This window comes from Python bivittatus, unplaced genomic scaffold (genome assembly GCF_059951505.1).
Source record: "Python bivittatus isolate LINGU-HERP-01145 unplaced genomic scaffold, Pbiv_v1 ctg000080_np1212, whole genome shotgun sequence".
Classification (NCBI taxonomy): Eukaryota; Metazoa; Chordata; class Lepidosauria; order Squamata; family Pythonidae; genus Python; species Python bivittatus.
Genome location: NW_028277035.1, coordinates 28,030,143 through 28,056,667, shown reverse-complemented (window position 1 = coordinate 28,056,667; position 26,525 = coordinate 28,030,143). Strand labels below are relative to the sequence as shown.

Here is a 26,525-nt window from a genome sequence, read left to right as displayed (position 1 = left end):
CCCAAGGGGAAGTAGGGAGACAGGAATGGAGGAGGAAGAGGAGGAGGGAGGGAGGGAGGGAGGGGGAGTGGTATGTAGCTTATGGACTTTGGGAACATTTAAAAATCTTTCTCGAACTCATCACCAGCAAGCTGTGTTGGGACTGGATCTTTCACAATCCTGCAATAGATTTCTTGAAGTTGGAAATGGTCAGGTTACAGGATAACCATTAAAAAACACCTGTATCTCTGGTGAATCGGAATTCAGTGTACTCTTCCATAGGGGTATGAAAATTCTTGCAAGACAACCCACAGTGTTCCCTCTAAGAAATATTCTAGGTCAGGGTTCTCCAGAGTGGTCAGTGTTGACCCCCAAGGGTTGATGGGACTATCCAAAGGGATCAATATTATTATTATCATTATTCATAACACTATTCGTTACAATAGTATTTATTAAATTATTTTCATAGAATAAATGTTTGGGGGTCAGTGAACAATCAGAAACTTCATGAATGGGTCGATGAGCTGAAGAGTTTGGGGACCCCTGCTCTAGGTGGATTGTACTCACGCCATGGGAGGGTCCCACTGATAGACATTGCTTATTGCATCTCAGAGTGTGTATAAGGTCAGGTGCTCCTTGAGCAGAGTTTGACTCCTAGTGGCTTACAAAACACATTTAAACAGTCTTCTTAGTAGCAGTACAAAACTGACTTGCCACTGCCTTCCTAGTTTGATCTACAGCCCTGGGATTTCTGATGGTCTCCTATTTGGGCACTAACCAGCTGCAACCCTATTAGTGTTTTTCCAAGATCTGGGTTCTAGTGCTGTTGTAACAAAAATGTTTTTCAAGAACAAAACCACACGATCACCACATATTTAACAATATATATTTAATATATAATTTCTAGATCAGTACATTCAGTTTAATGTGTTTTTCTTCACAAACAGAAGAACTCTTACAATAGTAAATTTCTAAAATAAATACTATTAAAATAGAGCTTCGAAATAAATATTCTATACAAAGGAAAACTTCTGTGGTAATTTTTTCAGTTGAGGAAAGAAGTGAAGAAGAGGGAAACCTGGACTGCTCTCTGTAAAGTTTAATAAAAATAACCTAACCATGCACAGAGCTCAGGACAGTAACTTGGGTAGGAGAAAGAGCAGCTATTTTACTTTACTAAAGCAATGAGAGACCGAAATAGCAAGTGCTGTGCCCCTGTGTGCCCACTTTCCATCTCCTTGCTTTGTATAGAATTATGCTGCAGGGCATCTCTTTGAAGAAGTAGTGTGTTTGCTGTATCCCTGACTTGGTGTGCATTCTTCTTGTCTGTTGAAAGATGAAGGTGCTACCCACCTGAGAGGAGCCTTCAGGACAAGTGAATCACTGAGGGAAGGGAAGGGAGGAAGAGGAGGAAGCAAAGAGATCAAGGACAGGGAATCTGAGGTTTCTTAGATGTGGCTGAGCAACAGCTTCAAGCATCTTCCACCCTGGCCATGCTGGGGCTGATAGTCAGCTCTGTCAGGAGGGTCGCAGGTTCCCTGCTTTCTCCATGGATTCATCTGTCTAGATTGCACTTTGATCCTTTTCAACAATTTCCTTGTGAATCAGGATCCAGCCTGACTTGCTGGGAGAGTGTAAGGAAGTTCTCTGGATTAGCCAGTCAGATTGGCACTTAATTTCACATGGATGTGGCGGTTCTGTCTCTGTAACTCTTGAGAGGGTGGTGGTCAAAAGGGTGAGTGGGGCAGAGGAGAAGAGGATCAGCCATAGAATTGAAAGGGCAAAAGAGTGGGAGTGGCAGGGGAGGAACTGTGCAAGCAGAGCATTCAAGAAGACCATCTCAAAGGAATAGTGTGATGTGGTTCAGGTTGGTCTAACCCAGAAAACTTTCAATACTCAGCAAGAAACTTGTCAGTAGTGTTGCTAGGCCTCGAGGAAATTGCTGTAGAAACATGCAGATCGACTGCTACACAGGAGGGCTGGCTGGGAGGAGGGGGGAAGCAGTGGAGGCTGGCAGCTGAATTCCGCCTGCATTTTCAGAGTCTTCCTTTCCATGGACTTTTTCACACATGATCCATTTCCAATACGTTGATATCAATAGATTAAAAACAAGTTTCAAAAACCCACACAGTAATTTAAGTGGTTTTCAACTATGTACAGTAAAAGTAAAAGCCCCAAGTTTTATTCCTTAAAAAGTCTAAGAAATATAGACAAATGTGAAAGGTCAAAATGTTGATCCACCAGTTTAGATGTTCTGTTTGTTTGTCTCATTATGGACAACCACACTTGCTAGAATTTTTTTAAAGTATTGCTTGATCAGTACTGCTGCACACTAATAGGAACAAAAGAAACAATAAGACAGCATTTCCAGCTTAGTGACCTCCAGATGTTTTGGACATCAATTCTCCTGCTGTCGGGAGGATGTTGGAGCTGAAGTTCAATAAATCTGGAGGACACCACTTTGAGAAATGCTGTAATAAAGCATTTAGGTTATGGATAGTGCTATGTCATTGCCCTGAATATTGACAGGTATGGATACATTCAACAATATGTTGGCTAAGATTATCTTTTCTCCTCACTCTGCCCTCCCCGTGTGATTCTCTCAAGTACTTGGAAGAACATCCATAAAACATACTGAGCAGAATCCAGCAGGAACTTGTAATCTCCACTGAAATGAATGGAAGTAGAACAAGAAGACTCTTGCAGATCAATCCCACCATTCATCTCAATGGACAGAGGTTTCCAATCCACCCAGTGTCTCCTTGGTAAGGCTAAGCTACAAAGATCAAGGACTCATAAAACAAATTAAATTCTTTTTCCTGTAAAATAGAAGAACATATAAAAATATTAAAAATAGTTTCCAGCCAATAAATATCTACCATTCTAAACAAACACTCCATCATGAAAAAAATAAAAAGTGAGCATATTCCTCTACCTACCTACCCCTAAAATAATAATAAAACTGGCTCCTTTCTCTCTGTATAGTTGATTAATTTTGTACCAGAAATCATATTTGGTTGAGAAGGTGCCATGGGGTTTTTCTAATTAAACAGAGAAGTACTCTTCACTTTTACAGACCAGCTTTTTACATGCCCGTCATTTCCATTTGTTCTGTAGTATCAGTGACTTTCTGTTTAGCTTTTTGTAATAAGGTTAATCCACTGGCCTTGAGTAGGGGTGCTTCCCCCCTAAAAAGCATTTTAACAGCCTTTGTTGCTGTCCAAGTACAGAGATTAACCTTGCCAACCTCAAGCCCTTCAAATATATTCCACTCCATTTTCCATCCCTCCCAGTCAGCACTGGAGCAATAGGACTTGCAATCCAACCTACCCAGGGGGCACCAGTTTGAGGAAGTTTGATATTGATAGATGAGACCTAGAAAGGGGTGGCTGACCAAAGCTATAGGCACTTTATCAGAAATATGCCCCTCAAGCTTTTCTTTCTGCAAAGCACTTAAAACATGTTAGCAAGCCTTCTGTAAGAACAGAGGCGTGCTACTTTACAGAGGACAGAAAATTAAGCAGCCACTGACTAATGTGAGAATTAAAATACTGAGTGAATGCTATTTTGTCAAAAACAAGTCCATTTTGAAGAGAGTTTGGGATTGCCTTGGTACATTTCCAACTGCCCAAGATACTCAAATATATTGTGCTTGGTTTGAACTAAACCTTCAGATGCAGAGGGGAGGATAATTCTTAAGCTTCAACTCAAGCATGTGTACCACCTGATTTGATAAAGTACAATTTATTTCAGGAGAATGGAACTACTTACATTTATCCTGAAAGTACTGGTGAGATTAGTGCCCTTGAGATTTATGTTCAGTTTTCCTTCTTCTTCTTTTGCATAGCAGTATCTTATTTGTGCAATACTCTGAATGTGCAATAATGATCAAGCAACATAATGCACTATTTCAAATGTACACTCAGAATCTTCTGTGTCTGAAATGGTATGCAAAAAGGGGCTTAAAGTTCTAGGAACTCTTTTTGGTGGACATTCTCTGACCAAGCCAGGCTGTAGCTTTCAGACTTGCTCCAGCATTTAAACATCAAAAGCCTTAGATTACCATTTGCCCCTACTGACATTAATGGATGGAGTTCAAGCTGGTGGCTGCTGATTTGAATTCTTTGTGGAACTGGCAAAAGGGAGTTCACCCTTCCGACTATTTCTGTTACATGAGACCAAGTGACACTAATGAGGAAGTAACCCATTAGTTAGAATATATTTGTTTGTGGTGATCACTCTATAAAGGGGAAAGAGAGAGAGAATGAGAGAGAGAGAAAGAGAAGGTAGACTTGGAAAAGGGAGAATTGGGACATTTGCTCATTATTCAGACTTTCAAGACTGAGTCTTAATGGCAGTAGAATCAACAGGAGTTAAAGGCAATGCTAACCCAGGTGTTAAGCTCATCCAGGGCATTTAAACCTCTTTGGGGGGCAGAATGCCTTACCCCTGAATCTACCCATCTAGTCAGCCTTGAATCCTTTATTCAAGTTTAAATACACTGTGGAAGCTTAATATCTGAGAAGAGTTACTGATTTCTACATATTCAGAAAGATTATTTTTAAAAGAAGTACTCTCACAACATACAGACACAACAGTGACAACAACAAAATGAGGTGGTAGGGAACTTTCTTGTTAAAGCCTTGAGGGAAACTTAACCCTTACTGCCCACAACCTATAAATATGTTAAGAGGATGGTGGCCCTGAACTGAAGTCCTGCTTCCAATTGCTGATGTACATGCCAAGCCTATTTCTGATTTATTCTTGCAATCTCTAGATTGAGCTAACTGCCAGGACTAAGAATTAGGAGAGGAGATATCTTCAAATTGCTCTATGTAGTCTGTTTTGACTCTTACACTGCAAAATATCAATTTCCTTCCTTCCTTCCTTCCTTCCTTCCTTCCTTCCTTCCTTCCTTCCTTCCTTCCTTCCTTCCTTCCTTCCTTCCTTCCTTCCTTCCCTGCAAAAGGCTGACATATGTTATACTTTGATACGGGTGACAAAACACCTTTCCTGTTTTCTTTTTTCACCCTGCACTTCCCAACTCTCATCTCTCCAGCAGTCAAAAAGGTTTCTCTGGTCTGCTGTCAATTTTCCCATCAGGGGATGCTTTACAAATCACGCTGTTTGTGTTTTTGCACCGACATCCAGGCCGACTCACTCGGTCATAGCACCGCTGTGATAGCTTCACACAACCAGTGGCTGGCAGATAGCACAGCAAGCAGGGGAAAACCAGGGAGAGAGCACTCATGAAAGACCAACGGGCACAGCAGTTCGAGTGGGAGCAAGAGCAGGGATGGTCTGCACAGGAGCCCTCATCATCCTCATTGGTGCAGTGGTAGAATATGCCCTTCACCAAGCACATGCAGGTTGAGTAATTGACCAGGTTCTGGGCTGAGCACAGGCATTCCTGATTGCACACCCAACATGAGGGCAAAGTCCTAGGCAGGGCACATTCCTTGCACTTGCATTTTCCACAGGCTTCACACAGCAAAAAGTGCTTGTCCAGCTTCAGAGATGTGGGTCCTTTCAGATCCAGGGGCTTGCAGTGAACTGCCTTGGGCTGAAGCCGAACTGCTCTTGGGGAGGACTGGTCAGCCACAGGAGCTGGGACCATGTGGTCCAAAAGCCTTTGATCTGAAGATGTGCTGCTGCTGCTGCTGATGGAGCTGGGCCGCCCACTGAAGGAGATCCATGGATGGGTGACATCTTGCTCACACCGTGGTGGAAGGGTGGGCTCGTGGTGGCCCCGGGGGGGTTTCTGAGCAACCAGTTGAGCCAGCGTGGGATTGTCAATGTAGTCGTTCTCCATATGTGTGGTCTTCATTTGGTCAATTGGCAGGATGGTCAGGGGATGTTGCAGCCTGCCGTAAGGGATCCGGCTCTCTAGAAGAGGCTGTACCATGATAGAATTGGGGACCACAGTCATATTGTGAGGCATTCGAGGCTCCATTTTTTTCAGGTTGTCTAGCACTGGGAAACCCTGCTTTTAAGTGTCCTGAAAAAAGGAGAAAGAGGAGAGAAGCAACTGAGACATTATCCACAGGACTGAGCCTTTCCTCTGGCAGGGGTGGTCCCAAGACCATCCCTGGCCATTTGCAGGGCAACTCTTTGTGGTGTTGCCAGTCCCATAAGTGAGAAGTGACAGTGTGGGTGTGCAAGTGGAGTTGGAAGGGCTTGCACACACACTATGGTGGCATCCCAAAGAACTTGAACTGCAACCCCACCTCCATGGGAAATTTTTTTAAATGTTGGGGGAAGGGGAAAAAAGGGGGAAAAATCATATCTATTGCTGTTCAGGAGAAAAAGATGGAATGACTAGTATGGTATAAAAGAGCCAGTGTAGTGCAGAGGTTAAAACTGGAGAGACCCAAGTTGACTTCCTCCCTCAGTCTTGGGAATTGTGCTTGAGGACTTCAAACCAGTCACTCACTCTCTCAAAACATATCACAGGACTGTTCTGGTGGTGAAAAAATTGGGACAATGGAGTACCAACAAATTAGTAGCTAAGATGAATGCCTTCTGCGGGCAGCACTAGGAGCTGTCCACCTGGAAATCCACCTTCTGTTGGATACTTCAAGCCAATGAGGCTTCAGCATGGAGGGATCCCAATCTTTTGTTGGCCATGGGGATACTTTCCTCATGATCTCTGCAAGGGTTTTTCCCCCTTGTTTTTAATGTTGTTGTTTTTTTAAATTTCTGGATGCCCAGAATTGTTGGGAGTTGGTAGTATATTAATTAATTCATTAGTTAATCAAATGAACAAACAAATAATTTTTAAATTTCTGTACGGATCCTAAATACTAGTGTGGCATAGTGGTTAAGGTGCCGGGCTAGGAGTACTGGTTCAGCTCACTGGTCAGTCATTCTCTCAGCCCAATCAACCTCACAGGATTGTTGTGGGGAAAACTGGAGGAGGGAGCACTATGTATGCCATGTGGGGCTCCTGAAGGAAAGGCAGAATATAAATCTAATGAATGAATAAATAAGTAAATGTATACAAATTAATAGGAACAGAAAATGGCAGCATGTAACTGACCTTGGCTGATCTCGTAAAAGCCAAGCATGGTTAAACCTGGTTAGTATTTGGATGGGAGACCATTGAGAAATCCCAGTATTATAGGCTAGACTGGAGCGGGGTTGCTTCTCTAGGGAACCTGGGTTGTTTATATATCCATTGGGATTAAAAGGGATCTTCTGGAATTTGCCCAATTTCTATAAGGACTCTCTCCAAACATGACCTAGAAGAGTAGGAAAACTTTTTGTGGACTGTAGCATATAACTGTGGATGCCTTGGGGATGACACTGTTGAACTAGGAACAGATTAGAACCTGTTCTTGGGAAAGGCAGAGAGACAGTGGCTCATCTCAGAGTGGGTGTGAGGCTTAAATGGAAAGCTACATGTTCTTTAAGGATAGTTGAAATCAAGGAAGTATACAAACACAGACATTGCCAATAGTTTCCTGCAGAGCTCAGTAAAATTGGTGGAATAGGACCAGTTTGTTCTATGAACCTGGAGCACAGAATTGGAAACAAGAATCTGAAATGGAACTGTACTGTTGAGTTAATGACACTGATTCATGCCACAGAAATTCTGGGCCTGCTGCCCACAGTGCCATCTGTCAGCCTCAGTTTTCTAGTCTCTGAACAGGCAGAATAGTTATGATGATTCACTTGTTGAATCCATACCCAGTCTCTGAAGATCCAAAAGTAGAAGATGATAAATTAAGAGCAAATGTTAAAATGCATACATAAATATTGCCTAAAATCCAGCCAAAAAACAAGTGCTGCCAACTTATTCAGAAATATTTGTGAATGGAAGAGGGGAATAATGTCATCATTCATCACTTTAGCTCATTCACAGGTTAAAAAAAAAAGGTTGGCCATGAATGTATGCTAGTCAACTTGATGCCCTCCAGATATGTTAAGATTACAGCTCTCAGAATTTCCACATAGTGATCATGTAAGACTGGCGCTTGTAATCACTGCACATCTTGAGGGCACCAATTCAGGAAAGGTCCTCCACACAAATCAAGGTACAGATACTCTCGAGCCTAGATTTTATACCTCCAAATGTCAATTCATTCTAAATGACTCATAGAATCAAAGAACTGGGATAACCTCAGATGTCATCTAGTTTAACCTCCTGCTAAAGGATCTGCTAAAGTATTTTGGACAGTCTCAATTTGAAAACTTTTGGTGAAGGGGAACATGCTGCTTCATGAGGCCACCTATTCCACTGGTTAAGAATTCTTACTGTCAGGAAGTTCCTCTTAATATCTAACCTGAATCTATTTCTCTGACGTTTTAACTCATGAGTTCTAATCCTGCCCTTTGAGGAAACAGAGAATAAGTCCACTCCCTTCACCATATGACAACCATTGAAATCTTGTTAGCGCCCCCCACAACCAACTTCAATTCACCAACCTCATTTTTAGACGGCGGTGCCCTGTACTGGACCCTGGATTCCAAGTAGGGCAAGACTCCTGCTGAGAAGAGTGGGGCAATTACTCCCCCTGATCTGGACTCCATGCTCCTCTTAATACATCCCAAAATAACAGTGCCTCTTTTTAGCAATAGCCAGAGTATTAAGATCTGCCAGGAAAACCTTTCTCTGCATCCTACTATCAGTTGTTGTTCATTATGCCAAAACATACAGGAGGGCCATCTCTGGACTGGGGTTCTGGTCTTGAAATGAGCTCACTGGACAAGCCCATTTGGCATCAGTGTTGATTTCAACATTAAGTCATCTCTAGCTTTGTCCCCAAACCTTTGGATTTCGTGGCCTGCAACTTTGTAATGCTTGCATCGTTGCTCTCCATTTTGGTGAAGACTGAATGGATTGTAGATAATGATCACTTTGATTTTTTAAGAAGTTTGTGCCAGCCTCAGATTCTACTGCTCTAGGATGGGCTAGAAATAATTCATTCAATCAATCAATCAATCAATAGCTAGAAGAGTAGCCATTTTCTAAATCAGCTTTTATTCCAGAATGCCTCATTCATTCCTTGGAATTAGAATGGCACTGGTCTTTGGAGCAGCAGGATAATGGTCCCTTCCCCCTCCCACCCTTTCCCTCAATTTTGTATCCCCCATTTATTCAATGGATCGACGACCTGATTGCAGTTGCTACTTACAAGTGGATTGCCTATAGTTGTAGATTTTATATGGACAAGTATAATGAAATATGGGACTCATTTATGCAAAATACAGTAGGTTAAAAAAATGATAGTTATATAAATGTATTGGAAATACACACATGCTTGAATAATATTTGCCTTAGATAAGTATATATGGAATTGTAACCGTTTACTGTTATAATGACATATTAACGTGTTTTTTTCTTTGCTGGATTTCTTTCACTTTTTTGTAAAAGCACTTTCTATGTGTTTTTTCTTCTTCTCAATAAAAAAAAAAAATAATAAAAAAACTTTGTCAGCCTACTGTTGCATAGTACACGGTGACTATGTTTGCATGTAACTTCAGATCTTCAATAACTTCCAAAATTAAAGAATCCTTAGTGTGTTCCCCAAGAATTCCAGAATTCTCAGCACACAGATCAGGAATATATCATGATTATGTTATAGTGTAGTAATGAGGCCATGGTAGAGGTTCAGCCACACCAAGCTTTGAGCTCTTGAACCTCTCCTCCCCTCTTTGCTCCAGTATGGCCAAGAGCAGATTGGAAACTTACTTTTTAGAATAATTCACAGATTAGCAATACCTATGTAACCTAAACTGTCAGTAACATTAACTATGTATTTTTGAAGCCACTGCTTATGAAATTGGCTTGTTTCAACACCCCATCCCTGAGTAACCAGAGTTTATAGTTTGGAAAGTACATTCAAATGTGGTTAATCTAAAATGGAAAATTCCCATCTCTTCTCTGGGCTTGCATCAGAGGAAAAGGAGTGCATGGCCCTAACATTTGCTGCAACTTGTTCTTGCAATGCTGAACCAGGATAGGAGAGACTGTGGTTATACTCCAACTTCCATCAGCCCCAACTGGCCCAGCTAATGGTGAAGGAGGAAGATGGGAGTTGTTGCCCAAGAACCTCTGGAAGGCCACAGGTTGCTGAGTTTGGAGGGAAACCATAATTTAATGTTTAAGTGCAAACATAGGCAAAACATTTTCTCTTCCCAGTAAAAATAAGTCAAAGAGAAATTCCTTAAAAGCATATTTCTTAGGCTCAACCTTAGTCCTCTGACTGTTCTGCAAAAAGGGAGTGTAATGACTGAGCTACAAATCAGAGCAGAGGACACAAAATCCTTTAAAATATTCAGACTATTTTTCATCCAAACACCAAGCCGCATAATATTTGGTTTAAATGCTGTTTACTAGCCAATCCCTCTATTGCTAGTCTCTAATTTCATTGGAAGAGTGCAATTTATACTGGAGCCCATCCAGAGATTCAACTGTAGGGGAGGACATGAAACCACAGGAAGCAACTAAACTTAAATCAAAGAACGGAAATGGCTTGGTTCAAATTTAGAGAGTACACATTGTTTTCTGGTGGAGTTGCCACTTCCTTGCAGTGACCTTTAGATTCTTTATTAATTATGTTTTTTTTTTAAAGAGGCAAGCAACCCCAAGCATTCCGAGCTAAGACTGAAGAGAAGCTGTTGAAATCTGTGAGCCGAAAGAGAGGACTGGAGGGAAACACCAGTTCAGGGATAGAATGAGTAAACATGAGAAGTAATGGGGGGAAGAGAGAAAGAGCAATAACTCCATTCAATATCCAGTGAGACTTAAAAGTGCCTTGCTTTGGCTGGGTCTTGATTTTCATCCCATTAAATCCAAACTCAGTTTTGTTGCATGCTGTGAACCGGGCTTCTTCTCCCTTGCCTTGCGTGGACCAGGCATATTTACCAGCAATTCAAATGCCAATTCCAGCTTTTGGCCTTGCCCCTTTGCTCCAGCCCTTAAAAAAGCCAGGATGGCTGAAGCCCTTGCTTGGCCCTCAAATAACACTCCCCCAATTTAGAAAAAGAAACATGTATTTTTGACGAGCTGCTCAAGTGGGTGGGTTTGTGATGTTGCAAACTCCAGCCAATCAGAGCAAAGGATAGCCGATTTCTGCGGCAAACTGGCCGAACTGGTTTCTCCTCTGCATGGGCCCCGGGAGGGAGTTCTATCCCATGACACGGAATGGCAAATCTGCTTCTTTGGTGACACTGACCAGAGTGTCTGCGTGTAGGCTGAGTTGACCTCAGTGTTCAGCTCTACTCACTTAGTGGGGGAGACGGAGGAAGCAGAGAGTAAATCAATGTAGCTGACTCTGAGGACGGTAAAAGCATTTGCACTGAAACAGCAGCAATGTTGGGCTCATCCTCTAGAGTGCTGGGCCCTTCCAGTCTGAACTAGGAAGGAGCCAAAGGTAGGAAATCAAACTGGGCTTGTGGACGTCACGTATTCCTTTTCTGGATTACCAGACTGGCTAATGAGAACTCGGTAACAGCAGGTGTTGTGCAATGGGAGGAACAAGATAAAAGTTATCTCAAGTCAACAGTGAAGAAATTGCTAGTGGCACTGCCCTTTCTGACAATGTCAGATTTTAACAATACTTTGACTTTTTCTCTGCCATTCGATATAAATCCCTTAACTATCAGGAACCAATAGATCACTTAAAGTGATGGGTTTTAAAACTGTCTTCTTCAGGAGCCCTTACAAGCTCGTAAAATCCTACACTCACAACCCAAAGTTCATTAGGAATAGAATGCGTTTAGAGAAATTTGCATTTTCCTTTTGCTGCAAGTTCCAATCTCAAAAGAATTTTTTAAGGTAATTATATTATTATGAGCATTTATTTCAATTTTGTGCAGGCCTCCGATTTGAATGACTCTAGGCAGCTTACAACCTGTTTACACAAAAGCATCCATAGAGGCAATAAAATCTTTAAAAAGTTTGTTGCTGTCTTGCATTCAGACTCATCACCCAGTGCCCTAAGGAAGAAGATGATTTTGACCTGCTTCCTAAAGGATAAAAGATGGGGTCTTAGAGTGGGTTAATTGCTTGCTTGGTCAGACAAAGGAGACTTTTAAGCTTGAAAACTTGAAAATGTGTATTGTAAATGTGGACAGCTGGTTTTCATCCTTGATCACTGATGACAGCAATGTTGATTGAGATTGATAAAAATACTGAAATTAAGGTGGACAGCTGTTTGCTCTCTATTCCAGCATCGACAGAATCAATAAATCAAGCTTTTAAAAAAAGATGAGTGTGTAACTTTAACATACATTTTGTATTTTAACATGATAGGGTTTGAAATAAAATGCATACTACATTAACAATACTAGTAATAATAACTTATAATAATAACTTCTTATAGCCAGCATGAACTGGACACTGAAAACTATAGCCATTTAAGAGCTGATTAAACACCACATACTAGATCTTCTCTTGGCCTGCACTTATTTTAGAATAGAAGTGGGAGAATGTGTATTTGAACATTGTATTAATGTTTGAAGGTATGATCATTTGGGAGGAACTACATATTATATTGTTTCTGCACATATGAAATACATCTGAAGCAGCATATGCAACAGGATGCATTAAATCATTTTCATGACAATGAAGGCTTTTCCATTTGTACAGTGGCTTTCTCCGAAGATCTCTCAAATCTGTCTCAAGAAAAATGTGTCTTTGCACCTCAGTTACAGGCATTATGTTATGCATTATTTGGTGCCTCTGAATTCCACCCTTCCCTTCAAACAACTCAGAGAGAAGTGCAGGAGGATTTTGGGCTTGTTCAGGCCTGCTTAGCCTCAGAGGTGAAACCATATCAGGAACCTTCAGGTCATTCAGAGAAGTTTACGGTGGTCACAATAATCAGCACTGGAAGGAGAGAAAGGCACCAAGGACACAAGGAGCCCACGAGAGACGAGTCAGGCATGGCAAGTTCTGCTTGAAAGTATAAGATGACATGGGATGGAGTAAATCACCCATATGAAGTAGGAACACAATCTTGTTGCAATTTGCATGTTTCAGCTCTACCAGAAGAGTTGGGCTCAGGTAGGAATAATATTGTGAAATATGTTATTTCTAACTAAATATTAGTTTGCTGAAGTCAGAGGAAGTTGATGTTGAACAAATGAACAGATCCGTTCTTACTGGAACTGTTCTGGTGTTGTTCTGACCATTCTGGAGGTGCTTTCACCTCAAAACAACTCTTCTGAGTTTGAAACAGGTGTTTTGGACTCAAAATGAGGCCCTTTCAAGGGCAAAACCCATCCAGAATGGTAGGAACAGAGGGTCTGAATTCAGAACAGAGCATTTCAAACTTCAAATGTTTCAAATGCAAAGCCATTTGTACATCCCTAATTAACAGCATTTGCAGAATCTGAGTATCTGGAAAACTTGCAAGATCCAAATGAAGATGTGGGGCTCTTGTTCACAGAAGACAAAAATAAGGTATAGAATTGGATCAAGAGTTAGCAATATTTTGGGTAGAACAATCAAAATTAATGGGATTCAAGAAACTTATTATTATTATTAAAATTTATTGGCCGCCCAACTCCAGTAGACTAGAGGTGGCCCAACTTCAGAATGACTCTTGATGGCTTATAATTAAAAAAATAGGAAACAATAAAAATAAAAATGCATCTGGCCAAACCACATTCTATATACCATAAGTGTCCCATTGATTTAACTGAGCCAACAATAGACTCAGAACCCTTGGGAACTAGATTGTGTGTGCACGTGTGTGTGCGCGTGTGTGTATCCTTTGGATTTGCCCCCAGGGTGGGGAAAGCTTACTTCTGAACTGCATCCAATGGACAATAATAAAAGAAAAGCAAAATATTTAAAATAAATTCAGTAGATCATATAATACAGTGGTATAGGGATTGATGCGGACATACAAAGGTAGAATTCAATACTAAAGTCATTTTTTAATAAGACTGATGGGGATTAGGACCAGGCAACACCTCTTCCCCTTGTTTTTACAACCATTAGCCTCAAACAAAAAGGAAATTTTAAAAATAAAAATAAAAAGAACTAGTTGTTCAGGCCAGGTAGTGAAGTTTTTTTTGAGGTGGATGGAATCTTAAAACAAAAGCTGATACTGCTGTCACAAAAAGCAACATGACTAAGATGTCCACAAAACTAAATACAGATTTTTTTACAGTGAAAATCATGCCATAGCATCAAAACTCACAAGATTTTGGCTTTTCATGAAATGTTGGTATGGGTGTTCATACAAAGTTGGGTGAGCTTGTGAGATTACAGCTGGAACTAAGTAACTTGTGATCCCATAATCATGCTTTCAGCTTTAAGAGTTCACCACCCAGGAGTTTTCAACAATAACTAATATACCAAAGCAAATTTCATGTGGCCATGCGTGTTTGATTGCTAACATTTGGATCCCATAATTCAGTCTTCCCATGGGCCCTATCAATGGAGTGCCTATGCTGTGTAGCAAGAAGAAAAGCCGTTGGATGTTAAATTAGATGCTAGGGATTTGACATATAATTCAATAACTTATCTTACATGCTTCTGTCCATGCTCCCCAAACATAACCTTTCATATTAATATTTGATCCAAAATGCTACAGTATTAATTAGCATCCAAGCTCAAGCCCAGAGAAAAGATGAGAGATGAGGCTTACAAATGTAAGAGGGATTTCAGGTTGCTGCCTTCAGTATGCATTCTGAATGGAATTCTCTTATTGTTATTAGGAACAATATAAGCAACATAAGCACCCTGCCCTGTAAAACTTAAATCTGTACAACAGCACTGTAAACTGGAGTCTTTAAATAAAAACAACTGAACAAGAGAGTTGGTACAGACACACAGATAAATTATGGATTTGGAATGGAGCCATTTCATTTTTTCCAGCAAAATCCATAGTGTACCATCATGAAGAAGTAATATTTCATTGCACGCAATCTTCCAGGAAATTAAGATAATTGTTTTCCCTTTTCTCTTGTCCCCCTAGCTGGACATGTCCACAACATGCATTTGGATGGCTTATTCATATGTAAGTCACACCGAGCTACAGAAGCAAGGTTACCTTTCTACAGGAGCTCTACTCATTGACCTCCCATGTTGAGTCTGGAGAGCAGAACAGGAAATTCTAGGTGTGAGCAATCGCTTGGATCACTACACACTGGAGAGTCTTAATGCCCCATTTCACCCTTTATGAAACCCAAATCTTCCCAGTTGTTGGGGGGCTGGCCCCACCCACTTTTGGGACACAGCCTTTATTATACTACACAGAGCCTGCTGGGTGCTCTCTTTCTAGTTTCTAAAATAGGGATAGGCAATCCTGTGATTTGGCCTTCAACTCCCATCAAGCACAGTCAGCATGGCCAAGAGCTAGTGATCACGGTAAGTAAGGCTCAAACAGTCTATTCATTCCTGTGCTAGAAAATACTGCATTTTAAAGCAACGCTATCTGCTCTTTCAGGTATCAATCTGAAAACACTGAAATTTGAAAATACGAAAACAACTCAGAAAGAGCACCTTGAAAAGAGGCCATCTAAACAATACTCTGAATGGAGTATTTACTGAACACGATTCTAGTGGTTGATTTAAAGCATGGGAGACTTGGATTCAGATTTCCATTCAGCCATGAAACTCCTTGCCTGATTCCCGTTAAAGGCAGGCTTGAACTAAGAGAATAAAGCTATGGAGATTTGAACTAGACCAATTCACCTCACGAACAGGAGCCTTGGAAGACAGTGCCTCAGTTAATTACTCTTACATTTTAACTGCAAATTTTATCAAGGGGCTATCTGACCACCATCCTGAAAAATGGAAGATAGCTATGGAGTATATCTTCCTTCAAAATAACTATGGCAAATGTATTAAGGCTGTGTTTCTAAGGGTGGTTATTTGGAAATGGGTCATACCAAATACAGTGGGATTCATTCCCAAGTAGAACAGTAGCTGTAGTCCATAACAGAAGAAATGAGATGTATAGTCTAAAAGGAGTTTACATTTAGATTAAAGGGTTAGAGATAATCTTAAAACGTAAATCGATTTCCCTGTCCCATTTTATTCATGGCATAGGGCCTAGTTACTTGAGAGACTACCCGTCTCCCATTGTATCTGCCCAGCTGATCAGATCTGGCTGGGTTGGTGCGCTCTGGGTTCCTTCGATTAAACAATGCCACATATTAGGAATGAGGTTCCCCTTGAGATCTGCAAGGCCCTCAACCCTTCTGGTGTTTCAAAGGGACTTGAAGACCCGGCTCTCCTCCAGGCCTTTGGTGCGGGTGAGTGAAGTCTCCTTGAATTGTGTGGGTTTGTTTCTTTTCTTTCTCCCCGTTCCTGTCCGGTTCTTATCATCTCTATCATGATTGTAAGCCAATTGCAATGGAATTTCATTTTATTATGCACTTGGTGTATAGCATATAGTGGAATGACAATAAAGTTATCTATTCTATTCTATTCTATTCTATTCTATTCTATTCTATTCTATTCTATTCTATTCTATTCTATTCTATTCTATTCTATTCTATTCTTTATTTTTGTTTTTCATTGTGAGCTGTTTTTTAGTTTTTATTTTTAAAAATGCTTTTATTTGCGAGCTGCTCAAAGTCATTGGGAGTTGGGCAGCATATAAATAAAATAAATAAATAAATAAATATCCCCATCTAGAATCTCTAGAAACATACATTTCTTGATCTATAAATTTACTACATATATATTCAATGAAAAACTGCAGAACAGTAGCTCACCAGAGATTTCTAAGTCCTGTTGATTTCAACTGGGGAGTTAAACATGCAGTTAGGTGTGACTGGATTGGGTGATTATAGAATAGATCAAAGCATATAGATCTGTCGCTTTTGCAGAGTGAGCAGTGGAAAATGTAAGGGAACGGTACCAACAGGACACACCAACAGGACACAATTTGGAGTTTCTTCTTCACCCCATTGAAGAATGTAAATTGCTACAAATCTGGCTCGAATACAAGCCAATGTTCTCTCTCTGTTTCTCTCCCCTCACTTTTGGTTCTGGTTTTTTACCATCTTGATGATGAAGAAAACAAATGTCCACATTTGAAAATCTGGAAGCTTATACGTATTTTATAAATCTTACAAAAGGTATAGTTCAACACAGATTTTGGTCTTCCTCACTGCCAACAAAACTTTTTTTTAAGGGAAACTTTAATCTTCCCCCGAAAGAGCCGTTCAAGAAAGAGCAGAAGCCTACTGAATTGAGTAAACATGCAATAGCTGTGGAACTTTTAACTGCTCTTGTTGAATGTTCCAGAGAATCTTGGCATGAATTGAGAGAGAATAAGAAAGTATTCATTCCTCTCAGACAAAAGACTTCTAGAAGCAGGCAAGGCAACAGTGAAAGAATCTGAAGAGAAACTCTTACTTTGGGGGCAACCATCTTGGGGGTAGAAATGGGGCAGATGATCTATCATATGTAGATAACAATCAAGAGGATCATGCAATTCTCAATTTGTATGGAGAAATATGAAACCAGATCCTGTTACAGCAGTTTCATGTACACAAACCAGACAGGTACTACCTCAGTAAGACATAACGCTGGGCTTCCCATTCATGCCTGAGCAGTAAATCTTCTGAAGGAAATTAGTTGGAATTGCTTGGCTTCCAATCAGCAACATTTTCAATAAAGTATCTGACCAAACAGCCAGGCCTTGTCTCTGTTGCTCTATATTCCGGGCGGTCATTTGTGCAACTGTAAAGAGTTAATCTGATAAATGTGAATGTAAATGTCTCAATTATGAAGATGGCCTGCTGGATCAGACAGAAAGGTCTATCTCAAACAAGGGTATGAGACCTGTGGCCATCCAGATGTTGACTCCAAGCCGTGCCAGCCAGCAAGACCAATAGTGAGGAATGATGAAACTTCTGATGGACCACAGGTTTTCTGACTCCTAATTAGAAGCATTTTCTATTCCAAAATGCTTGAAAAGTGACAGTACAGCCTGACTACTTGAAAACCAAACCTTCGCTAAAGAGACAGATGATAAGAACATGATGGATCACAGTGAAGGAACATTCAGAAGAATTTCCCTGTTTGCTAAAACAAGGAAAAAGTTTCTCTTGGATTGACCAAACTGGCAGGAGGATAGGAACGCTAGTTAATGAGGATCAAATTACTTGTAATCCCCATGGAACATGTAGTGTTTAACACAGAATAGTATCAAAAGACTTCAAACTACACTAAAGAGAACACTTGAAACCGATCAACAGCATCCAATTCCACACGATATCTCTTTTTAGATTTAAATGGGATCTCATATTTCAGGAAACTGGTTTCCAATTCCTTCCTCTGTAAAATTCCTTCAAATTTTCAAGCTCTCCTGTATGAAAGGAGTGACCTTGGTGGAGTAGAATACATAAATTAGACTACATGGAGTAAATCCTCGGTATAAAAGGTGCCGCGCTGATATAGTGAAATACATAAAATGGGGTGAAATGGTTAAATTCTAAATTTGGGATGGTGAAACTGCAATATTTTAGGATTGTGATCAAATGCTTCAAGCGCTTCAAATTCTTCCCTTTGAATGCCGGACTTTTTACAGGAAAGGCATCCAGCGCCCTGGGAATTCATTTCTGTTCTACACTTCACCAGTATTGCTTGATTTCTAGGGGAAAAAAAAGTCTGAGCTTTCTTAGACATTGACCATAATTCCTGAGCTGAGCACCTGAGACTGTGCTATACAGACCACAGAAGCACACTTACCAGGCACACTGAACTCGGTGGATCTTACTTCTGAGTAAACATGCTTAGGATCAGGCTTCGGGTCTTTTATGACTGCGACAACCACCACAATTCCATCTGTCAAAAGGGAAAAGCAACGTTGCTCTCAAAATGTCTAGTGAACATTATACTCAATAGGTGCCATACGTGGGAACATAAAGGTAATGGAAGGCAATCGTCTCATAACCTGGGACTTTGGAGATGTGTTGGGCTGTAATTCCCAGTGGGCTTTGGTGGCCAGGAACAATGGGAGTTGTAGTCCAACCTGTCTGGAAAGCACCAGGTAGGGAAAGTTGCTGCTAAGGGAAAGGCTCTTTCTGCAGCCATTTTACAAAGCCCAGTCACACAAAACCATGGCTTTGCACGGGCAGAGTTAGAAGTGGCACAGTATAAACCTTTTCATTTTATGCAGGTGAAAAGATCAGTGGCAGCTGTTTAAAAAGATACTGGAATGCAGGAATCCCATACAGACTCCTTGCACAACTGATAGGTTGCACAAAGCAGTAATTAGGAAAGGGAGACATTTTCAACAGTATTCCAATATCCCGAAAATGATTTAATACCTCCTTAATTTCAATACTGTTCACATTTATACTATGGGAACTAGACGGTGGGTAGAAGGCAACCAGTTGAAGAGATCCCTGTGATTCAATGCCCAACAACTTTTACAACAACTCCAGATCAAGGAAGCTAGGTTAAATATTGAACATACTACAGGAATTAGGAATGTTGGTGGGAGAGAGGAGAGAGAGAGAAAGAAAAGAAAAATGTTGGAGAGAGAGTGAGTGGAGTGAGAGAGTCAACGTCAGAACTGAAATACTCAGTTCACTTTCCTTCTGGATTTGATATTGTTGTTATTTTAAAAAATTGGGGGGGGGTCAAGCTGAGCATTAGCTCAATTTTTAGATTGTCGGGTGTTTTTAAATAAAAGAGTAAACCAAACAGGTTCAAAGATAGGATGGGAAATCCACCAGCCTTTCTACCCCTTCTAAATTTGGTAAGAGATTTTTGACACTGACGTTTCAGGGGCCGGGGCTGCAAGAAACGGCTGGCTGCAACGCCACCATCTCTAGGCTGCCCTTCCAACGGGAGTGGGGGCCGATCCCCACAGCTCAGGCCCCTTTCTCGCCCCCGGCCAGATATTGGGGCCCTCCTTGGCGGCCTCCTCTCCTGACTCAGCCTGTGCTCCTTCGCCGCCTGCCATTTTCTGCCCTGGACGTGCAGACAGGCACACCAGGGGTTCTAGGCTCTCCTCTCGTTTGCAACGTTGCGAGGCCCGGCCGGTTCCAGCCCTGGCCTAGATCTCCACGACGCAATAGGCGGAGAAGGCCCCGTCAAGATTCACGCTTCCCCCCTCTCTCTGGCTCTCCTTCTCTCGCTCCACGTCTGCTGCGCACAGGTACAGAAAGCCCTTGGCACACCCAGCCGGCGCCGCTTCTCTCGAGCGCAGCGCGATCCTCCCAGCTAATCTCAGAGTTCAAAGCCAGAAGCCGCTGGGGGGGTGGGGGGGGAGGCGAAGGGAACGGAGACGAGGGGTAGCGAAGCAAAAATGGGGGGGGGTGAGAGAGAGAAGAAGAGGCGGCATTGCAGGATCGTTCCCCGAAATAAAAGGCAAGTGAAAAGAGCAAAGGTCACCGGCAGCGAGCTGCGGCTTCGCTGGGCGAGTGCTCCGATCCCGGCAAAGGCTCCGGAACCGCACCAAGCTAACGAGGCGGGAGGACAGAGATGCCAAACGCAGAGGGAGAAGCTCGACGTTCACACGCGCAGCCGGGCTACAAGCCGGGGAGTCAAGTCCCTTGGATTGTATGGACTGATCCCGCGGACACAGCGGGGCTGCGGCCGACAGATCGACCTTAATCCCAGCGACCGCCCAGGTACGACTAAAACTGTCTGAATAAGGCGGGTGCGTAAGGAGGGGGGGCGGGGGCGAGCCTGTGTCGCAGGAGCATCAGGCTAGATTACAGTCCATTCCGGAGAGACAATTCATGGAAAAAGAGGAGAGCTTTGTCTTGTTTTCTTTTTAAAAGATACATCAAGAAGTTTAAGGGCACGCGCCTTTCCTGCAGAAGATCAGACGAGGAAGTAGAATGATTCTCCCTTCTTTCACCCCGTCTCCTCCCCGCCCCCCGCGATGATTTTCCTACTTACTTTCAACAATCCAGTCCAGATCATATCTCAACAGGCGAGTTAATCCTAAATCCGAGAAAGATCCCGGCTGTAGTTGCACGTGGGTGGTGAAGGATGAGGTTAAAATCGGCACGAAACACACCCGGGGCTCAGAGAGCAACCTACAAGTGCTGCGCTGTCAGGCGCGGCGGCGGCGGCGTAAGCCGTCGCTTCCCTTCGCTTCGCTTCGCTGTTGCAACAACTGCTGCCTGGGAAAATGGCTATTTTATGAATGGGAGGGAAAGGGCCTCTACTACGCATGCCTGTCCTCCCAATTCTATGAATGGGTGGGCACTGGAGTTCCAAGGCGCATGCTCTGCTCTCATTTTATGAATGGGGGGCCGGAAGGGAACTTATTGAGAGTTAAGGATGACTATAGACGGGTGTTTTTCCTTTTTTTTTATGAATGAAACGCGGTAGCTGCAGGCAGTTGCGCATGCACCACAGTACACACCCCCAGCCTCGGGTTGATCGTAAAGCTAACTACAGTAGAGGCAGGGAGTGGATGTGCGGTTAAGAGTGAAAGACAAGGAAATAGGTCGTAGTGGAAAAATATCCTTTGTCTTTGCTACCGAGGGCGGCCGATGGCGTTTCTCATGAGTAATTAAGGGAGGAGGTGGAGAGGGCGTAAGGGAAAGGCTGCTTGCGGTTGAACGTTGTTTTGGATCCTTTCGCGGGTATTTTTCCTGGCTGGTGCTGGGCTTGCGTTCCCCGAGGACTGTAGCGAGCACCTGGACGTCCCCCGGCATCTCGGTGCAGCGCCGGTGCCTGCTCTCGTTCTTTTACGGGGGCGATGGCATTTCTGGTTGTTAACTTGAAGCCGAGGCTTTCCGGAAGCCTTTAAAAAACAAAGAGGATGCGGGGAGGGTGGAGGAACATGCCCCCTCCCCAGTCACTTAACAAAGCTGGAAATTTTGTAGGGCCTTAAGACTACGTCAGTGGCTCAGAAGAAATCTGGAATTCCCTGTACTGGAGTTTGTCTTTTTCATTTAAAGGACATGACCTGCATTTCTGTGAGCCTTAAGGACAGGGGGAAGGAAGGGGTGTGTTTGAGAAAAGGCCTCTTAATCGATGGAAAACGGCCACGGCCGAGCTGGAAATCAATACTCATTCCTTAATCCTCCACCCCACCAGCTTCCTCTTCTTTTCCCCCAGGACAGATCAGATATAATAGCTGCATTCAGTGCATTTGCAGAGGCTGAGCGAGAAAGCAGGGTGAAGGCAAAATTTAATCATGTGGAGCATTCGGTTCTCCAGAACTTCTTCCCAAAGCAAAAGCAGAGCCTGGACCATCCAGAAGAGCAGGACAACCATGTGAGCCAACCTTCTCTAACTCAGTGACCTCCAGATGTGTTGGACTACAATGATCTCCACACCCAACCCAGCATGGGGGATAATGAAAGCTGTTAGTCCATCACGTTTGGTCTCATCCATCACCACTGAGGTTCAGAGGCAGTCAAAGAAACCCGAGACTGGGAGAAGGCCAGAATGGGACAGAAATGCAGATGAGTCTCAGCAAAATAGTTTATCCAAGTAATGCAATCCAATGTGTGGCAACACCTTTATGGGTGTTCTGGGAAAGCAAAATGTATCTCCTACTTTTACCCAGTGGAAGGGCTCAAAGAATATCTTCAAACCACCTACAGTTTGGTATTTCTTCATTTGTGTGAATCATGGGAAATAGATAAAGAAAGAAATGGAAGATCCCCTTATTTTTGTGGATGTTCCCAGGTGAAGGGCTCTTTGTACTACCAGTCAAAGACATGGCACTGCTACTCTGTCATACTTTCTTAACAGATTTTTGGTAAGAAAACTAAAAGATGGAAAAGGCAGTGGGATGGAAAAATGGAAGATAAAATTATTACATTGCCTCTAAAATTCCATCAATGAAGCAGGTTAATTGCCAATAAAAGCCTTATCTATATTTTTCTAGCTAAACACTTGCATTATAACTTAGATCTTAGCTATATGATCCTGTTTAACTGAATTCAACGTAATCCTAGTCAGAATGCACATTTCTATGTGGAACTCTTTCTTGCCCCATGGGGGCAAGGAGTTATCTAAAATTTGTGGTGCTTTTGATCCTGCTTTGCAGCACAGCCCTAAATGTAGGAATGTAAAGTCCAAGTCAAGCTTGATTCTTAGTATTGAAGCAAAAATACATCTCATTAATTTCCCAAGAAAACTTCCAGGAAATTGGGATATAATTAAATTCACATTCAGACATGATCTTTCAAGTAACGGTGAAACAGTGAAAGACTTAACTTGTTACCGTGTTCAGTAATCTAATAACATTTGAATGTTCCTGAAACCTTGTTAATTGTTAATTGCAGGTGTCCTCTCATTCACTTTAACAGAGGAAGTAGACAGGAAGAGAGATTCAGAAACATTTTTTTCATGAAGGAAGAGCTTACAGTATTCTTCTGAATTATAGAATAAATTGAAAATGGCCCTTAAATATTCCAAATGATGTAGAAATACAATTTGCTATTTGATTGGACAGCAAAGAATGAAACAGGATGAAATGAAATTCTTAGAAAATATATAAAGGATATTGGGGAGAATAAAATCAAATGGAGTCTGGTAGCACCTTTTCAGACTAACACATTTTATTAAATGGTATAAGCTTTCATGTGCTGCAGCTTACCTCATCTGATGCATGGGGAATAGTAACCATTCTGTTAGCTGATAGCTAATGCCTGTATGTTTGTATAAGTGAAGGACTGCAAAAGGGAATTGCTTCCTTCTCAGCTTACAGAGACTTTTTTTCACCTGAAAATTCAGAAAGAAAACAAAAACAAAAACCGACCATGCACATATTTTAATGCACACCAACTTCATGTGTATTCCAAAACATTATTTTAAAAGGCATACTCGTAATATTAGAAGTGCTTTAATTTCTGGAGCAGAAAAGTAAGTCACATAGTAGATAGCTCCTGAGAAGGGGAGAAGCTTGAGAACAGCTATGTAAGTAAAGGAACAGCTTCTGTAAAGAACTCTCATTTTCCTGCAGGGCCAGCTCTATACTTGGGCAAAGTGAGTGCATCTTAGGCAGTGGGTGCTGAAGAGCAGAGAAGGTCAAGCAGTTGGATGATACATAGTGCTAACTCTTCAGCTTCTCAATGCTATCAGATTGTCTTAGTTGTATGGAGGACACAGTCCAATCACCAGAAATGAAATATGGATCTGTTGCTTCTCTGTTTGCTTCAGATTTGATATTTGGGCAGGAAAACATTTTGTGTTGGCATTGCTTTTCTGCATCAGTTTTAGGTATGCAGCAGCTCCTTGCCAGAGCAGGTCATAATCTCTATAATGGAATTGCTTAAATTTATCAATAGGCCTTCAGACCTTAAAATAAAACCTGAAAAGGAGTGGCATAGCAATATTTTCCTCCTTTCAGCATGATATCTATCTTAGATAGTGTGTTTTCAGCAGGCTGCCTTTTCCTGACCCTTAAATTGGGAGATTGAATCCCAATTTAGTTCTTTGCCAACTTTGCAAATGAGAGGTGGGTGGAAGGGATAGAAGCACAGCATAGGATGTGGCATCCTCTTCATAAAGGATCAAGAAGGGCACCAAATGAAAAAGGAAAATGTGTAAGTGAAGCTACATTTGGAATTTCCATTTTCTGGCCTACCATGCAGATCCACAGCCTATGGTCTTAAACAAAACCTTTCAAAGAAAATATGCCCTTGACAGAGCCAATAATTGGATTGGCTAGACAGTAGTTTCAGATATAATAAGTATGGACCATAAAAAGTGCCATTTCTTTCCTAATTCTGGAAACATAAATTTAAGATAACCTCAGAATCTGTATAATTCAGAATTCTGGCCCAGGCATTTCAACAATGCTGAGTTTTGGTCAAGGCAGACTGCGTTCCCAATGCCTTGTTTGTAGAACAAAGGAGAGAGGTCTAAGGAAGCATTTCTTCCTCCCCCTTGATTCTTTCTACCCTACCAAGTATGATTTATCCTAAGTGAAGGCAACATAAGCAATGGAGGATTCAGACTGTGGCGTGGAAAATGTACACCTCATGCATATTATCCTACATTTCTTCACTATCAAGGCAAAGAAATAAAAACTGCAGCTAACAATGGAGCTGCTTTTTCTTTTCTGCAGTCCTCTGTGAACCTAGCTTTTTTGGGGGGGGGGGGGAACACATGTTTCAGTTTCCCTAATTTAGGTTAAAACCAGAGAGTAGAACAAATACTGTCATGTACGTAGATGAAACCTCTGGCTTTTCCTCCTGCCTCACTAACACCTGGTACTTGTATCCTCCATGAATTACTCATGTCTGGTACTTTTTTTTTTTTTAGTTTTTGCATAGCCAATATCAGCTGTGTGTTTAGCTTCCTTCCTTTCCTTTCAGTTCTTTTCTTCAACTTTGCTTAAAAACAAACACATTCTCTCATCTAAATGTTTCCTCTTATCCCATTATTCAAAAATGGGAAACTGAGTTTAAATGTCTTCGACAGATAGGTAGGTAGGTAGGTAGGTAGGTAGGTAGATAGATAGATAGATAGATAGATAGATAGATAGATAGATAGATAGATAGATAGATATTCTCCTATGCACACAAATGTGCACAAAACATTATGTCCCCAAATTTCCACTAACTAGCCAGATTCTTTCTCCTCTGACTTGTGACCTCCCCCACCCCGTGCAAATTGACATCCCTCACCTTTCAGCCAAAGACCCTTCCAATACAGGGGAACTGTTGCATATTTGTAAGAATCCATCTGTTACAGGAGCAGGTTGGTTAAATGGCTATGATTTTGAGTGTAGACATTCCATTAAGTCTCCCTCCATGTTCTGATGCAGTTTCATACTGCATGCTAAGAAAGTAATACAATGATCCAACCTTCAACTGTCACTTCATGGGGCAAAAGCCCTGTGTGGATTGAGGGAGCTGTCCTGTCCTCCAAGTCATCACAGTGTTCAGGCATAGGGCAGTCTTCAGTTTGTGATCAAAGTACTGAATACTCACGTTCTTGCTACTGTTTGAAATTATTATTCATGTCAGCTAGAATGCAAGGTTGTGAAGATAGGTTTAAAGTCCTGGTAACCTATTTTCTCATATTTAATCATAACTGAATGTGCCCTTCACTTCCATTTTGTACAGTCTCAGTGTATCAAGGACATTGATACTTTATTTGTTTATTTATTTGATTTATATAGCCATCCATCTTATGTAACATAACCCTGGGCAGTTCACAAACAATAAAAGCAATAAAAACATAAATACGAATCCAGAAAACTCTCAATGCTTCCAACTGCCACATATCTTTGCACATCCACAAAAAAACCCTTTCTGGGCTCCAGCCTCACACTATCCCAATGCTTCTGGGAAAAGTTAGGTCTTCACAGCTTTTGAAGATCTCAGCGGGTAAGGTGTTTCAAAAGGTAGGAGAACACTACCTCAGTCCCACTAGATGGCAACATTTGAGAGAAGGAACCTGGAGCGTGCCCACCCTATCAGAAGTAGTGGAATGAGCAGATACCTTGAGAAGAGGTGGTCCCACAGACAACCTGGCCCTGTGCCATTCAGGCCTTTAAAGGTGATAGCCAGCACCTTGAATGACATCTAGAAAGAAAATGGAAGCCACTACAGCTCACACAGCAGTGGTATAACATGGACAAACTGTGGGAGCCCAGAACTGTATGTGCTGCCACATTCTGGACCAGCTTTAATTT

The 26,525-nt window shown here is 41.8% G+C and overlaps 1 protein-coding gene and 1 long non-coding RNA gene across 2 annotated transcripts in view; one reads left to right on the top strand and one right to left on the bottom strand.

Annotated features, from left to right (window-relative positions):
• Positions 1-862: 862 nt before the first annotated feature.
• SPRY4 (sprouty RTK signaling antagonist 4) lies at positions 863-21,049 on the bottom strand. The gene is made up of 3 exons (XM_007428616.4): positions 20,813-21,049; positions 18,647-18,742; positions 863-5,977 (listed from the first exon to the last, which is right to left on the bottom strand). Exon 3 carries the CDS (start codon positions 5,930-5,932, stop codon positions 5,042-5,044), a length of 891 nt encoding a protein of 296 aa, XP_007428678.1. The 5' UTR covers positions 5,933-5,977; positions 18,647-18,742; positions 20,813-21,049; the 3' UTR covers positions 863-5,041.
• Positions 19,907-26,525, top strand: part of LOC148216649 (uncharacterized) — a 42,741-nt gene continuing 36,122 nt past the window's right edge. Inside the window, exon 1 of the long non-coding RNA XR_015794748.1 lies at positions 19,907-20,538. This is a non-coding gene — a long non-coding RNA (uncharacterized LOC148216649). The remainder of the gene's footprint in view (positions 20,539-26,525) is intronic.

Coding starts and splice junctions, on each gene's coding strand:
- SPRY4 (XM_007428616.4), bottom strand. CDS start 5,932: ATGGAGCCTCGAATGCCTCACAATATGACTGTGGTCCCCAATTCTATC.